General features: G+C 43.2%; 1 protein-coding gene across 2 annotated transcripts in view; it reads right to left on the reverse strand.

Moving 5' to 3' along the window:
• The window catches only part of BPIFC (BPI fold containing family C), a 46926-nt gene that overhangs the window by 20528 nt on the left and 10536 nt on the right, over positions 1 to 15862 (reverse strand). For both annotated transcript variants that reach the window (XM_070410992.1, XM_070410993.1), the window contains 4 exons: positions 12931 to 13022; positions 7057 to 7180; positions 4908 to 5028; positions 1225 to 1353 (listed from right to left, as the gene is read on the reverse strand). In XM_070410992.1, coding sequence (XP_070267093.1) covers positions 1225 to 1353; positions 4908 to 5028; positions 7057 to 7180; positions 12931 to 13022 — 466 coding nt within the window. The remainder of the gene's footprint in view (positions 1 to 1224; positions 1354 to 4907; positions 5029 to 7056; positions 7181 to 12930; positions 13023 to 15862) is intronic.

A 15862-nucleotide genomic window follows, 5' to 3' on the forward strand; every position in this document is an offset into this window, starting at 1 on the left:
GTGCAAGGTTAACCAGGCCTCGGCAGGGGAGGAGATGGCTCAGTTCTCTATCCATGGACTCTGAGCTCCTGGAGGGCAGGGCCCTTGTCACCTCTGGATTCCTGGCACCTACAACAGGTAGGATCAGAGCAGGTGCTGAATGAATATTTGCTGAACAAATGAAGTAACGAATTATGGGAACGGTGACAGCTTTAAAGACCTTGCAGTTATTTCATCCTCAGTGCCCTGCCCCCGCCCCAGTGGTTGAGCACATACTGAGCACCATTCGTATACAATGCTTGTTTAGAGAGAGAACATGGTTGGGGGCGGGGGAGGGGGGGGGAATTGGCCACACGTTATGTAGGAGGGTCATGGATGGGAAAGGGACACGTAGTCTGTGAACTCCTTGAAGGAGTGGAGTGTGTGTTACTCATGTCCATGTTTCCAGGACTTAGCTGGTGGCCTGATGCAAAATAAGCATACAATGTAAAGCTGATGACTCAGCAAAGACAAGAATAACAAGAATAAATACATGAATCCATGCTACTTATAGGAGGATATGTCATTTCTCCCCAGTCCATAAGAGTTCTTGGAGTTCTTGAGATGGGAATAAATGGTAAACAGTAGGCACTCAATACATGCTTGTTAAATGACCAAGTGGGTGAATGAATGTGTTATTCTGGGGCACCAACCAAGGCAGATCTAAACATTATACCTAGGATAGCAACTTGTACTAGTGGGTGGTCTGTAAGCATACCTTGATTTGATCCCTTCTTTCTAAGGAGGGTGCAAAGGCCTTTTGTTAGGGGAGAACTGGGCGCAAGCTGACTATCATCCTCCAACCTCCTTGTGACAGGAAGGCTCCAACCTCCTTGTGAGGTAGGAAGGCCCCACAGATGGCAAAGAGTGTTCAAGGACTGGCTAAGATCATACAGTGACCAATGAGGCGTCTCAAGTGTTGAGCGCATGTCCGTTTCTCCAACAGTCTTTCAGCTCTTAGGAAATCGTAAAGGACCTTTTGACCAGTTACTCTGTCTTTTTGGTAAAGATGACTTTCAGCCCTTCCCCTCTGACACCCAGCAGAGATATTCTGATTTAATTCTCTCCTGGAAAAATGCTCTTGAAAAAGAGTGTTAATGGTTGAGGAAAGAAGCCTAACATCAAAAACATTAGCAAATTTCTACCCTTTGGATTTCTGCTCCATTTCCCTCCACGACAGCAGCAGGCTTTTTAGGGGATACTCACAAAAGTGGTGACTTGACTTCCCAGTTTGTGCTGATGTTGGCCGTGCCGTGGTTGGTCAGGGCCTTGATTCCCACCCCCGGCACAAAGGCTAATGACGTGTTGGGAAATGAAAAGGCATTGATTTTTATGCTGTAAAACAAGAAACAGAGGAGTTAGTGTGACACGTCGCTAAGTAAGGGAAAATGGGAAATTCAGTTGTAGAAATCGTGACTGTGAACTCCTACGGAGCAAGGAAGCCCGGGTCCGCAGTGGTGCCTCTGGACACTGCCTTCTAATTCCCCTCAAACTCTGGCAGGCAGCTCCTGTGCCACATCGAGGGGGGGAAACGAGCAAGTTTGAAAGAAAATTTGCAAATAATTTACTTTTTTAAACTTCTTTAAAGACAAAAAGAGGTACACTTGCCATCATACCTTTTCCTTCAGCTATTGCAGTGTTTCTAAATAGGGGTCATTAGTATTTTGGTTGGGACAACTAATTTTTTGTAGAGAACTGTTATACACATTGCAGGATATTTGGCACATGTGCCAACCAGCTAAATGCCAGTAGTTTCCTCCCCCCCCCCCCAATCATTGGGAGAATCTAGAGGGTGTCTCCTCCTCTTCCCAAAGGCCCTCTATGTGGACACTGTCTTCCCTAGTTGAGAAACTGACTTTATAGAGTTAACTTCCCCCTAAGATTCTCTGATCTGTCAAACAGGCAACTAGGAGGCAGTGGGTTGCATGTAATCTACATAGGTAGATGGCCACATGCATTATGATAGGTTATTGTTATGAACATCGCCTGAGTGATTACTCCCTGCCAGGCACTGTGGTGAGCACTTCACATGTATTTGCTCATTTTAACCCTCACGATAATCCTATGAGGCTGTTGCTGTTTTTGCAAACGGCAATTCAGAGATGAGAAGACAAGAAACTTGGCTGAAGTCATACATAAGTGGTAGAGCCAGATCTGGAAACCTCCTCTGTCTGCCTTCAGACCGTGTTCTTATCCACGAGGCGATGCCTCTTCGTTATTGTGCAAAGGGCACTCGACTTGGAGACAAGTTTTGTGCTGGCGGAGCAACCTTGGGTAAGACACGTCACCCTTTTCAGTTAATCACTCAGAGGAAGTGTTACAGGCAGGTGACGGAGACAAAATGAGGCCACCTGTGCATCATTGTTGCTTAGCAGGAAGGCATTGTTGTGAGCTAAGATCAGGAAAATGGCAAGACATAAGTGTGACTGCTGATAAGAAATGGTTATTTTGCTATCTCATCTACTTTGCATCCTTTCCTACTTGTTATCCGTGACACAGCCTGAGACCCACTGTGGGAAGAGGAAATCTTGGAAATGTTTTCCTTTCAATACTATGGGTCTTACCCATTCTTTATAACTACTGTAGAGTATTCCAAACTGTGGATGTATTGTTAAAACAACAATAATTCCTTTGTTGGTGTCATTAAAACAACAGTAATTTCTTTGTTGGTGTCCCACCAACAAGGGTGTTTCCAGTGTTTCTGTATTGTAAACAAAACCACCCTGAAAATCCTCATACATGCAGTTTATGCACATGTTTCTCTATGGAGGCTGCCGAGAAGGACATGCCTAAAAAAAGGCTGCTGGCCCTAGCCAGTTTGGCTCGGTGGATAGAGCGTCGGCCTGCAGACCAAAGGGTCCTGGGTTCGATTCTGGTCAAGGGCACATACCTCAGTTGCAGGCTCCTCCCCAGCCTGGGCCCTGATCAGGGCTCATGCAGGAGGCAACCAGTCAATATGTTTCTCTCACACCGACGATTCTCTCTCTTTCCCTCTCTTTTCCACTCTCTCTAAAAATCAATGGAAAAATATCCTTGGGTGAGGATTAACAACAACAAAAAGGCCCTTGTAAATCTGTCCAATAAAGATATGATGCGAGCCACATATGTAATTTAAAATATTCCGGTAACCACATTAAAAAAAGGGAAAAGAAACAAGGGTAATTTTATCATTTTTAACTTCACCCAACACATCTAAAATATCATTACAATGTGTAACCAATATAAAAATTATTAATGCGATAAATTTTCCTTTTCCCAAAATAAGTCTTCAAAATATAGTACATATTTTATACTCATGATACACCTCAATTTAAACACTGAATTTTCATCAGAAATACTGACCCGTATTTAGATGGCATAAAATTTTCAATTGAAAAAGTAAACTTACAACTTGTCCCAAGCATACTTAAAAGTTTCCCAATAACTGAATCAAGTATCGGTTTTAAAATTAAAATTAAATAAATTTGGAATTAAGTCATATTTCAATTGCTCAACAGCACCTGTGGCTAGTGGCTACTTGTTTGGACAGCATGGGTCTAAAATTCTTGTACCAGCTTATCTACTCCCACCAGCAGTTCACGAGAATTCTTGTTTCTCCTCATTTTTATGTACCCTTGATGTTATATGATTCACCCTGAATTTTTCTGCTGTGGCATTCCCATCATTATACTTAAATAATCAACATTTAAAAAAATACCTTACAATTTTTTCAATTACATTTCAATAAAGCTGAAAAAATATGGAATTTCCCCCCAAATTACTTAAATAATTAATCTTAAAATTTTTTAATATATATTTTTATTGATTTCAGAGAGGAAGGGAGAGGGAGAGAGAAACAGAAACATCAATGATCAGAGAAAATAATTGATCAGCTCCCTCCTGCACTCCCCTTTCTGGGGATTGAGCCCGCAACCCAAGCATGTGCCCTTGACCAGAATTGAACCCATGACCCTTCAGTCCACAGGCTGACATTCTATCCAAAGAACCAAATCGGTTAGGGCAATAATTAATCTTATACATATATATTTATTGTCCATCTCTCTCACTGGACATCAAGGGCAGAGGATTTATCCGTGTCATTTACTACAGTATCTCCTATGCCTAGAATAAAGCCTTAGTACATAGTAGATGCTCAATAAACACTTGTTGAATGGCTGGCTTTATCACAGAATAGAGAAACTGCCAGGAACTTTCCCTAGAACACCACAGCTCTTCTTTCACAAAATACTCTTGGTTTTATAGAATGTCATCCTTCATAGCAGGGAAATTACTACTCTAAAGGGCTAGGGTAGCAGGGAATTATCACTGGATTGACAAAGCATTGTGAGTGGGACTGCTTTGCATGAGGCCAGTGGAAGAAACTGGTGTTGCTCCAGAGGAGGAAAGGCCAAGAGAGCAAGAGGAATCGTGACTAACGTTTACGAAAATTAGAGAACATTTGATGGAGTAGTTATTCTTGGGACTGTGGCTAAATTCTGCTTCTAGGTTTATGGGGGTGAGGGTAGCAATGGAATGAGCAGGAATTTCCTTTAGAATTCGAGGGATAAGGTGGCTGCAGCTGACAACTGTATTGAATTAGGATTCTCATTTTAGGAGAGAGACAAGGACATAAGGACACTCAGACACTGAGCAGATGCGCCAGGTGCACACAACTAGTATGCAGCGGAGACATGACCTGGACCCAGGTGTTCTGACCCAAATGTCACACTTTTTGTCAACTTCATGACCCTTTTTCCTTTGGTTATTTTCTGATAAGCCTCTCGCCAAAGGCTGGTTAACTTCCACTCTGCGGGGCCTGATGTTACAGCAGAACAGGTGGTGGCATGTCCACAACCCTGAGAGTTTAAAGATGAATTTCACTGCTGACATTGCTCTGCTCTTTTACTTACTTTGAGAAATTGTAGTTCACATAATCAACCTTCAGAAATTCAAGAGATTCAGAACCTTTTAAATCTGGAATGCTTCTTTCTTTGGCCATTTGCTCAATCATCTCTATCCCAGCTTGAACGCCTGTGAAAGAACCAAACAAAGTGAAGTTTATTGAATAAGGCATTCTCCCTAGATGCTTAGAAAACTGCAATCTTACAAGGTGGGTATTATTGTCCCTGCTTTACATATGAAAACATTGATTCTCAGAGGGGCTAATAAAATTGCTCAAAATCCCAGAGCTAACAGCATGAGAGATTTTCATTATTTGGCCAGGGCCAAAGAATGTTACCACAGGACAGTATGATAGGAAAAGTATAAAATATTATCATTATCCACATTTTACCGATGATGAAACTGAACTTCAAATAGGTTAATCCTTGCCTAGGTCACCCAGCAAAGAACTGGGGGACCCAATGGTCAAATCTGGGCAATTTGGCTCCAGAATCTATGCCTTATTATAGTCAGTTCCAGAAAATCATTCCCCCCAGCCCTAGATTCTTCAAGCTCAGGAATTTTTGGTCTGAAGTCCATGGGCCTTTGGGAACTTTTGGACCTCTTGAAATTCTAATACAAGACTGTGATTGGTTGTGCATGTGCCTAGAGCGGTGGGCAAAGGTAGGTTTACAGTGGTTCATATGGAAAATAATTAATAAATAATAATATAAGAATAAACTGGCCCAGCTGGTGTGGCTCATGAACCAGGAGGTCACAGTTCGATTCTGGGCAGGGCACATGCCTGGGTTGTGGGCTTGATCCCTAGTAGGGGGCGTGTAGGAGGCAGTTGATTGATGATGCTCTGTCATCATTGATATTTCTATCTTTCTTCCCCCCTCTCCCTTCCTCTCTGAAATCAATAAAAATATATTTTAAAAATAATAAACTGTGTGTCACATACTCACAGCTATAAACCTACTTTTGCCCCACCCTATATGTATCTCATTTTTCAGGGGAGAGGGTCCACACATTTTCGTCAAATTCTCAAAGAATCCCAGGACTCCAGAAAGGTTGAGAACCACTGCTTTTTATTTGGGAATAGACCTGCCTTAATATGGTAGCACCACAAAACACATTCCTCTGAGTTCAGGGAGAAAAAGAGGCCGCTTCCCATTAAAGAGCTTGAGAAAAGTAACTTACACAGCAATGAAGGGTGATCTTTTCATCTTCACCTTGTCAAGGAGGAAGCTGTGCCTTTATTCCTTACTTTGCAGCTTTAGCTCATTTCTACTTACTCTATCCTTGTTGGAAATGAAGTAGGAAAGAGTTTGTCCTCTATAACACTGTGAATAATATTGCAATACAGGATGTAAAGATCGAATGTAAGGATGGAAAGATGGAACCGAAGGCACTATCAGAGAGCTTTGGCGGAATCCCAACACTGCCACTTACTAGCCTGTGTGACCCTGCAAGTTATAAAATCTCTTTATCCCAAACTTTCTTCATCTGTAACATGGGACATTAGTGAATGTCAACCTTCATTTAGCTAATCTTAGACCAACATTCACAGGTGAGAATAGGCCCAGAGACTTTGATTTTGCATTTCCTTTCTTCTACATAATCTGTCCTTATCCCAATTTAGCTCGAAGAAAATCTCAGTCCAACACTTTCCTCTGCCTGTTCTTAATCTTGCAGATGCCTTTGTGCCTCTAATATATGTACAGAGCCTCCCTCAAGAAAAATGCATGAGCATCATTCCCATTAAATTTTACACACACAATTTTAGAAAACTCTGTTTCTTTCGGAATCAAACCCTTTCTGAAACAGTAAGTTATTACTTTTACTACAAATCTTCTTCCCTCTATCCTATAATGAATTCTCTGAGATGTTCATTGTGTGTGTGTGTGTGTGTGTGTGTGTGTGTGTGTGAGAGAGAGAGAGAGAGAGAGAGAGAGAGAGAGAGAATGAATCTGTGGCAGTGTTTGGATATGCCAACTGTTAAGGTGATTATTTTTTTTGGCAACACTTTCTTCCCAGCCATCTGCATGAGGGACTAGATCATCACACAGCAGAGCTTGTCTCAGTTATGACACAGCTCTCTCTGAGCTTCTGCTTTTGGGTCACAGACTCTACCGAGGGGGGCTGCAGCCTGGCTTCTGAAAGCATCCAACTCACCATAGTCCAGAGCCCGCTGAGTAGCCCTTGCCTTGATTCCAGGGTGTGTGGTCCAAGCAGATGAGATGTAGACATTCCACAGGAGGAAACATCCCCAAAGGACTCGGACCATCATTGTACACATCTGCAAGTAACCGACATTTATGGCTCCTTTATTATTCTTGACTCTCTCATTGGTCAATTCCACCCAGCATTTCTAGGCTTTCTCATTTTCATTGTTCACTTCCAGGACTACCGTACATCTATCCATACAGTAATCATTTGTTAAACACAGCAGAACATGTTCTAGATGCTGAGGATGTACAGATGATCCATGTGCGTGGCCCCTGACCTCTGCTTCCCATAGACTAGTGGTGAGTCACACACACCCACACGTACACACACACACAGAGATGATTATAACACAATACAGGATGATGCAATGCAATATAATACAAGAGCCTTACAGTACATGTAATGATTGGGATATGCCTTGGGGAAGATACTGGGGTGGGGTGAGGATAGTTTTAGGATCTTCTAGGGCCAGCTCCAATGTCCGCTCTGTGACAGCTTCCCTCACCAAGTCATTTTGCACTGGGTTCACCACCATCTCCCCTGTGCTTCCACTGCACTTTGTACAGTACATATGCATGCATGCATTGAAACATCATGATCTTTCAGGCAGGCTCACTATTTCCACTGCTATACCTCCAACCATTACACCAAGCCAGTATCATTTCATGAATGTTCACAATCAGCTCCTTACTGGTCTCTCTGCCTTCCTTGTCCTCTTCTGGCTATGTTCCACATCACAGCCGAGTAGGCCTCCTAAAATGAAGTCAGATCTTGTCACCTCCACCCCATCAAGTTTTTGAGTGGTTCCCCATCTTCTTCATCATAAAAGCCAGAGCCCTTCCACCAGCTGCAAGGCCATGCCCTACTCCACACCTCTACCTTCTCATTGACCTCCTTCCTTAACACTGTTGTCTGGCTCACCTGTCCCCAGCCTCACTGGCTGACTTTATCTTTCTTGAACACTCTCTGGGACCTGCATCCTCAGGTCTTTGCACTTGTTGTTCCTTCTGCCTGGTAGAGTCACCTCACAGATAACCACATGGGTGTCTTTCACTTTCTTCAGGTATCTCAGGTGTTATCTCACTGAAGCCTTTCTCAACCACTCTATACAAAACAAGGATCGTTAACCCCCCTCACCCCCGAGACCCTGATATTCACTATGCCCCTCCTTGCCTTATTTTTCTCCAGGAACGTATCATCATTTAGCATAGTCTATAGTAACTCATTTGTTCATTGCCTGTCTCTCCTGGTGGAATTTTTAGGTTTCATGGGGGAAGAATTGCATCACTTCAGCACCTTGAACAGCGACTGGCACACAGTAGGCAATGGGTAAATACTGAATGATTGATTGATTGAATGAATGAATGTCTCTTCCTGGAGGCTGTGAAGTGGGCCAGATTAACCTTCTGAGTTCCCACAGCACTTGGAGCAGTCCCTGATCTTGATATGTACCATCCTGTATTCTGATTGTCTTTGTCCCTTCATCATTGGCACTGTCTTACTTTTATATCTCCAAAGTCTGGTACGATGACTGGCACATGGTAGATACATCAAAAAATCTTAATAAACATCTTCTTTAAGGAAAGAGACCACATATTCTTCACTGTGCCCAATGGGTTTTGGACACATTCTCACACATGCCAAAGACCCACAGGTGACAGAGGCCCACCGAGTTAACACACAAATATGAAACAGATCAGAGAAACATTTGTGGGGGTAATCAAAGAAGAAGAAGTTGTGGGAGCCATTTAGACAGAGGGAGGGGTAGGGAAGGACAGGATTCAAAAGGGGTTCAGAAGCAATATGGATGAAGGAAAATGGGTTATTCTAAGAGGTGTGTTTGAGTGTGTGTGTGTGTGGTGCATGGCCAAGATAAGTGAGAGCTTTGATAAAGGGGCTTTTGTGGGCTTATGGGTAAGGCCATAGAAGTGGGAATGGGGGTAGCACAGACAAAAGGATTTATTTGAAAGGAATAGAGCAGTTTGACCAGGGAAGGGAGTATCTGGGGAGGGCTGTTGCTAGCCTATCTTGGCTTTTGTGTGAAATGGGTAAAGGTGGCCTCTGGCACAATGTGGAGCTGGTGAAAAGTGTTTTAGGAAAACCACACATCAGTGTATCTGGTTTGGTGGGGCGAGCAAGGGCTGCTCCACTCACCCCTTGGGCTGGCATTTGTCCAGTGCACAAGCTGCCCAACTCACACAGTGGACCTACGCTAAGACTAGTGAATGCTCAGGCAGGTATTTTGACGGATGGCCATGAGGTTGAAAAGGGTGTATCTACTATGTGCCTGTTCTGTACAGCATAAGTCCACCTTCAGGTGTGAGGAAAGGCTGGCTCAATCAACCTCATCTCCCAGGAGCCCTCTCTGTGTACCCCACTGGCCAGACAAGCTGGACTCCTGGTTTGTAAACACAGGCCATGCTTCCTGTCCAATGCCTGTGCTTATGCTGCTCCCCTGACGTAGGCCTGCAGAAACCCTGTGCATCCAAAGGTCCATTTTATTTTTATATTTTTAAAATATATTTTTATTGATTTCATAGAGAAAGGGAGAGGAAGAGATAGAAACATCAATGATGAGAATCATTAATTGGCTGCCTCCTGCACGTCCCCTACTGGGGATCGAGCCCACAACCCGAGCATGTGCCCTCATCCGGAATCGAACCTGGGACCCTTCAGTCCGTAGGCCAATGCTCTATCCGCTGATCCAAACCAGCTAGGGTAAGGTCCATTTTAAACACAGCCTTCTTTCTGAAACCACTTCTGAATTCCCAAAGCTAATCTCACTTCCTTTGGAACTCTCAATCAAAACATATATCGAAACATGGGTGTATGTTTATCTTCTTGCTTATTATCTGTCTCTCCTACCAGAATGGAAGTACCAGAAGGGCACAGACCTGATCTGGTTTGAAGGTCCTAGAGCTTGGCTTGGTGTCTTGGACATAGGAGTGATGGATAAGTATTGTATAATGAATCAGTGAATCATAAATGAAGGAATAGCCCTTACCTCACTCTACATTATAGTTCTTTGCAGAGGTGATTGAAAAAGCACCTATACACTAGCAGAGCACAGGTACCCATAAGAACAGGTGTTGGCCATAGTCCTGGAGCACAGTCAGGGAGGCCAGGCACTGGATCATGGGGAGGAAGAGTGGTCAGTGTAGTTGGAGTACTGGGCATGGGGACTCAGAGTAGGGACTATTTACTATTATTGCTCAGTTATTTCAATATTTTAACACTGCTATGGCCGTATACATTCAGTGTGAGGTTTCAGCCCTACGGAGTTGGTTTGGGTTATAGAGGACAATCTACAGAAAGAACCTGGACAGCAATGCCGGGGGCAGGGCTAAGGAGGGGTGGCTGGAGGACGATCGGGGTGCAGAACACACTAAGGGAAGCACAGAGGAAAGAGACTGAGAGCTAAGGGGAAGGGACTTGGGTAGGAGAGGAGGGCCTCTGGCCAAGAAATGAGTGATCTGAGGGCTGGAAGAAATGGGAGGAGTGGGTAAGCAAGTGTGAGCTCTTCCACGTTCTGGGAGGCACATCTTATACTCAGGATGGACTCAGGAGCTAGGTCCAGTTGCCATCTGTGCTAGGCCTTCCTTAATCCTTCAGTTGACCTGGGGGATAGCAGAGATGAATGGGACTATGGAAGTAAGCAAAAACACTCCTGGGGCTCAGTTCTGTGGCTATTCATCAACTGGTATAGAAGTGTTTCTACATTTTAACAAAAGATGAGGTCATATGAACGTGTAGTCATGCTAATATCTGTAGGCAAAGAACTATAAATGGATGTGTCATACCAGGCAGGCATAAGACAAATTTTTCAAAAGAGGAAAACATTTTTCATAGCAGTCGAAAGCAATGGGAAAAAATGTTAGACCAAAAAACTATACCCATTAAATTGTGTGCAAATTAAAGTAGAAATGATATATCTGCCTAGCACATAGTAGGAACTCAGTAAATATTTACTAACTGACCAACTGACTGACTTACAAGATCCTGGTTAACTAAGAAAGGTTCTAGAACAAGGTGAAAAAATGAGAAAACCAAACCATCATACAAATAGCTCTCCATTTCTATAGCAAAAAAGCATGATAAACCAAAGCAGAGATACTACTTGCTAAGAAACTCAGAACAATGCTTTGAGGTGGATGTTATCCAACCTCTGTTTTGGACATGTGGACAGAGGCTTAGGGAGTCTGAATGAGCTGTGTCAAGCAAGTCAGTAAGTCAAGCACCTGGGAATCAAGCCTTGTTCTTCTGGCTCCTCCTTTTACTATTTATAATTTTTTTTCATTTAATGACTTGATAAATGCTAGAATTTTAATTTTCACTTGGGAATTTTAAATAGGAGTTTCTTGATGCCATCTTCTATGTGGAAAAAAATATATTAAGTGTCTCGAAATTTTTAAGCATCAAGTGCAAGTCCCTTTGTCTTTCCTTGGGCACAAGTGAAGTTTTTAATTCCTTTCCAACAGCAAAAATTTGTTTCCCTTCTTAGTTAAAGAAAGTTTCTGAAGTGGTCCACTTTGATGGAGATCCCAGGACCTCAACATTGCATATAGAAAAACATATTTTTCCTCTAAAAATTTTATGAGTGAATGAACTTACTTGGCTATAAAGGGATGAATTGTATGTAATTTTCAGTTAAATTGTTTGGCTAGGAGGATAATTTATGGGCCGGGGAGGAAAGGAACCTTGTCAAGCAAGGAGATGACTCCTAAAAGGTTAAGTCATTTGGCTGACAAGTAAGGGCAAGGTGAGTAGCCTGTTAGAAGAAGGGATCCAAGATGATTTTAACACCCTGCCAGCCAAGTAACCTATCTTGTTGCTTCTGAGGATTACTTCTTTCAAAGATTCAAAGCCTCGGAACCCATGACATTTCCTTGCCAACATATGGGCGGAATAACACTCCTAAATTAGATGGCCCTTGCCTGAGCCATTCCGATGACTAGAAATAAGAAAACTGGTAAAATTGAGAAAATTCCCGAGACAGATCAATTTGCCATTACTACTCATGGGGGAGAGCTCTGACAGACTTGAATAATTGATTAAAGAAGTGATGAGTGAATGAAATGTAGCTTTCAACACAGAGGCAAAGGTGGAAAAATTAAGTTCAATTGGTTTAAAGAAGCCTAGAGTATAATAATATTCCAACCTAATGGTGAAGACAAAATGTATGTAAGAAATCAATAGGTATGGGATAGGGAAAGAACTGGAGAATATTTCAAGGGATTCAGCCCACACATCTGACTTTATATCAAGATCTCTAATGACAAGGGCCTTGAAATTTTACACCAAGTCTTTCTTCCCCAAACTCCATACACAACACGGACACGTTAAAACTTTCAGGCAAGTGGGAGGGTCGTTTGCTCTGGCAGGGCAGGGTCTAGGTTACTGATGAAGACCTGGCCCCCAAACAGAGAGGTCAAGGCAGCTCCTTAATCCCAACCACACCAGCTGAGACACCAGTTAGACTTTTCTGCCACTGTGCTGGGTTCCCCATTGAAATGGAAGCAAAAAGAAGTCCAGACTCTTGAGCAACCCCCTTAACACTGCTGAACAATACAAAACTGAACATGTAGTCCCTGCCAATTCTCTTTTCTTTCTTAGAGCTGTTCACAGTCTTCTGGGTGAGTGTGAGTGACATAAAAAGCAAATAAAACATAAAAACCGAGGCAGACAATAACTCAGAATATGTGACAGCTGCCCCCTCAGGGTGTCCGACCAGATCTGGGACCTCTCCCAGTGGGAGGGTAATCCCCGTCCGTCCGGAGATCCTGCCCTGGCAGAGACCTGAAGCTTGTTCATGATTCTTACCTTAAGCAGAGGAAGAGCCCAAAGCTGGGGAGCACCGTCGATTCCCTCTGCCTTTGAAGTCGATGTGTTCTCCACTTGAGCTTTGAACCCAGCTGCCGCAAAGACAAGGTAATTAAGTCTGAATCACCTAGTCGTGGATTTTTTTAATGCCTCTTTCAAAATATGATACGTAATTGCTTCACTTCAATTACCCAATGGCATGAATGAACACTACAGTTTCTACTTAGATGAGCAGACAATGCCACCTATGCAGTAATTACCTCCCCGCAACACGCAGGCATGTACACACACACATACACACACACACACACACACGTACGCACACGCACACCACATGTGAAATAGTGATGGCTACTTTACCAGAATAATGAAGTCAAGACTTCCAATGATATTGAGAAAAAATGTTGAATTGGGAGAGGAGGAATTTTCCTCTCTGGAATATTAAGCTGGTTTCTCCTGGTCAGGGTACCTGCAGGGCTTGGCTCCACTACTGCCCAGCATACCTTCTGGACTTTTAGTGGATCATATTCAGTCTGAAAGCATGAGCTTGATAGCCAGGCTGACCTACTTACCATCTTTATCTCTCAGGGTCAGACCACGGACCGAATCTCTGGGGACCGCATCTCTGGGCGTCCGCTCCTTCTCAGCTTATTAATGACTTCCTGTCTCAGCATTCCTTTGAAGGAAGCTGGGTGGGTGCATCAAGCAGGTATTATGTAACTTGATAGCTTTAGATTCTAAACCCCATCCCCCAGGTTTTGGTCGTTGCATTTTCGATGGCCAGGGATCTGATTGCATGAAGTGTCTAATGTCTTATTTACAGCTTTCTGGGTAAGACAGGGTGACAGTTTGTCCTGGTTTTCCCAGGATGCAGGATTTTCAGTAATAAAACCAGGACAGTCCTAGGAGAACTAGGAGGATGGGTCACCTTAGCAAGAAAAACAGGCATGTTCACTTGGCATTGTCTGCACTTCTGACAGCTTATCAGTGTTCTCATCTAGTGTATCTCCAGTTACATTTACCTACTTAGCCGTTTCCTTAGGGGCAAAATGAAGATAAAAATAGTATCTACCTTGATAGGTTCTGGTGAAAAAAAAATGTTGGTAACTGTTTTCGCTTGTTTGGGCTGCTATAACAAAATACTATAGAACAGTCTAAGCTAAACTGAGCTATGCTTATATGCTAAGATCACATCGTTTTTTAAGCAACAGACATTTGCTCCTCACAGTTTTGGAGGCTGGGAAGTCCAAGGTCAAGGTGCCACCATGGTCATGTTTTGGATAGGACCCTCTTCCAGGTTCATAGCTGGCTATGTCCTCACGTGGTGGATGGAGTTGGGAGCTCCCTGCAGCCTCTTTTATAAGGCTCTAATCCCATATTAGTAGGTCCTACCAACTAATATCACCTTTGGGGATTTGGATTTCAACATATACATTTTTTTGGGATACAAACATTCAGACCATAGTAATAACCTATGAGAAAGTGCTGCCTTGGCTGGTGGCTCAGTTGGTTGGAGTATTGTCCCAGGCACCAATGGGTTTTGGATTCAATTCCTGGTCAGGGCACATATCTAGGTTGCAGATTTGATTCCTGGTTGGGGTGCGTTCAGGGAGCAGCCAATTGGTGTTTCTCTCTAACGTCAATGTTTCTCTCCCCCCGCCCCTTTTCCCTTCCTCTCTCTCTCAAATCAATAAAAACATATCGTTGGGTGAGGATTTGAAAAAAAATTAAAACAAAACTATAAAGTGCTGTAAAATCTTATTCATTAGTATGTTGCCATTATCAATGGTGACATGAGACACTGTAGACTTTCTCTTCATAGAATCATTTATTGGCAGTCATCACAGATTAATCCATTCATTAAATCAACAAATAAACAAATATTTATTGGACATCTACCACGTGTAAGGTCCCTTTCAACAAAAAAGACAGAATCCCTGTCCATATGGAGTTTATGTTCTAGCAGTTGGAGAGATAAAATAAGCAAACAACAAAATCCACAAAAGGTGCAGATTATGGCACCTATGAAGGGAATAAGGGGATGTAGTTTGTGGGGTGGTCTTATAATTGGTAGGGCGATGTAACTGGGGGAGATGTGCTTACTTCGCTGGGCTGGTCCAGGAAGGCTTCTCTGAGGAGGTAACATTTGAGCATTAGAAACAGGACAGGCAAAACTCTGAAAGGAAAGGCAGAGGGAACAGCGAATGGGGGCCAGTGCGTCTGGAATGTAGCAGGAGCAGAAATAATGGTGTTAGACATTTAAATGACGCTGTCAGTTGTTCTGGGAAGAAGTTGGTGGGAAATACGAGTTCCTAAGTCATCCTCCTCGAGGTGGAATGAAAGCCGCAGAAATGCCATCCCATGGTGCAGGTGCTAGCCTGGAGGGATGGGGAATCATTTCAGGTGCTACACAGATGAACACCTGAAACTGTATTGTGATTATCTTTAGTGTATTAGGAAAGAAATACCAGACATGGAAGAAGATATCATACATCACGTGGGAAACATTTTTATAAAATGCCTCCCATTCTGTTCTTTCCTCAGCATCTCCCCTGGATGGCACCAGTTTCTCTCCCCCTCCCCCTCCCCCAACCCCCTCTGGTCCTAGGTTTACTCTTATCTCACCTCACCCCAAGCAGCTTCTTCGCTCTCCCTTCCCTGCTCCCCTTTTCTATCCCCATTCCTTTTCTCTGGCAGAAAGATTTAGATGTTCAGCCTCCTATTTGCATCTCATGTCCATTAACCAGCTGCATAAGATCTGCTAGACTTTAAACCAGGGGTGGGCAAACTTTTTGACTCGAGGGCCACAATGGGTTCTTAAACTGGACCGGAGGGCCGGAACAAAAGCATGGATGGAGTGTTTGTGTGAACTAATATAAATTCAAAGTAAACATCATTACATAAAAGGGTACGGCCTTTTTTTTTTTTTTAG

Source organism: Myotis yumanensis, unplaced genomic scaffold (assembly GCF_028538775.1).
Source record: "Myotis yumanensis isolate MYYU_CA2020_CCGP unplaced genomic scaffold, mMyoYum1.0.hap1 SCAF_3, whole genome shotgun sequence".
Taxonomy (NCBI): Eukaryota; Metazoa; Chordata; class Mammalia; order Chiroptera; family Vespertilionidae; genus Myotis; species Myotis yumanensis.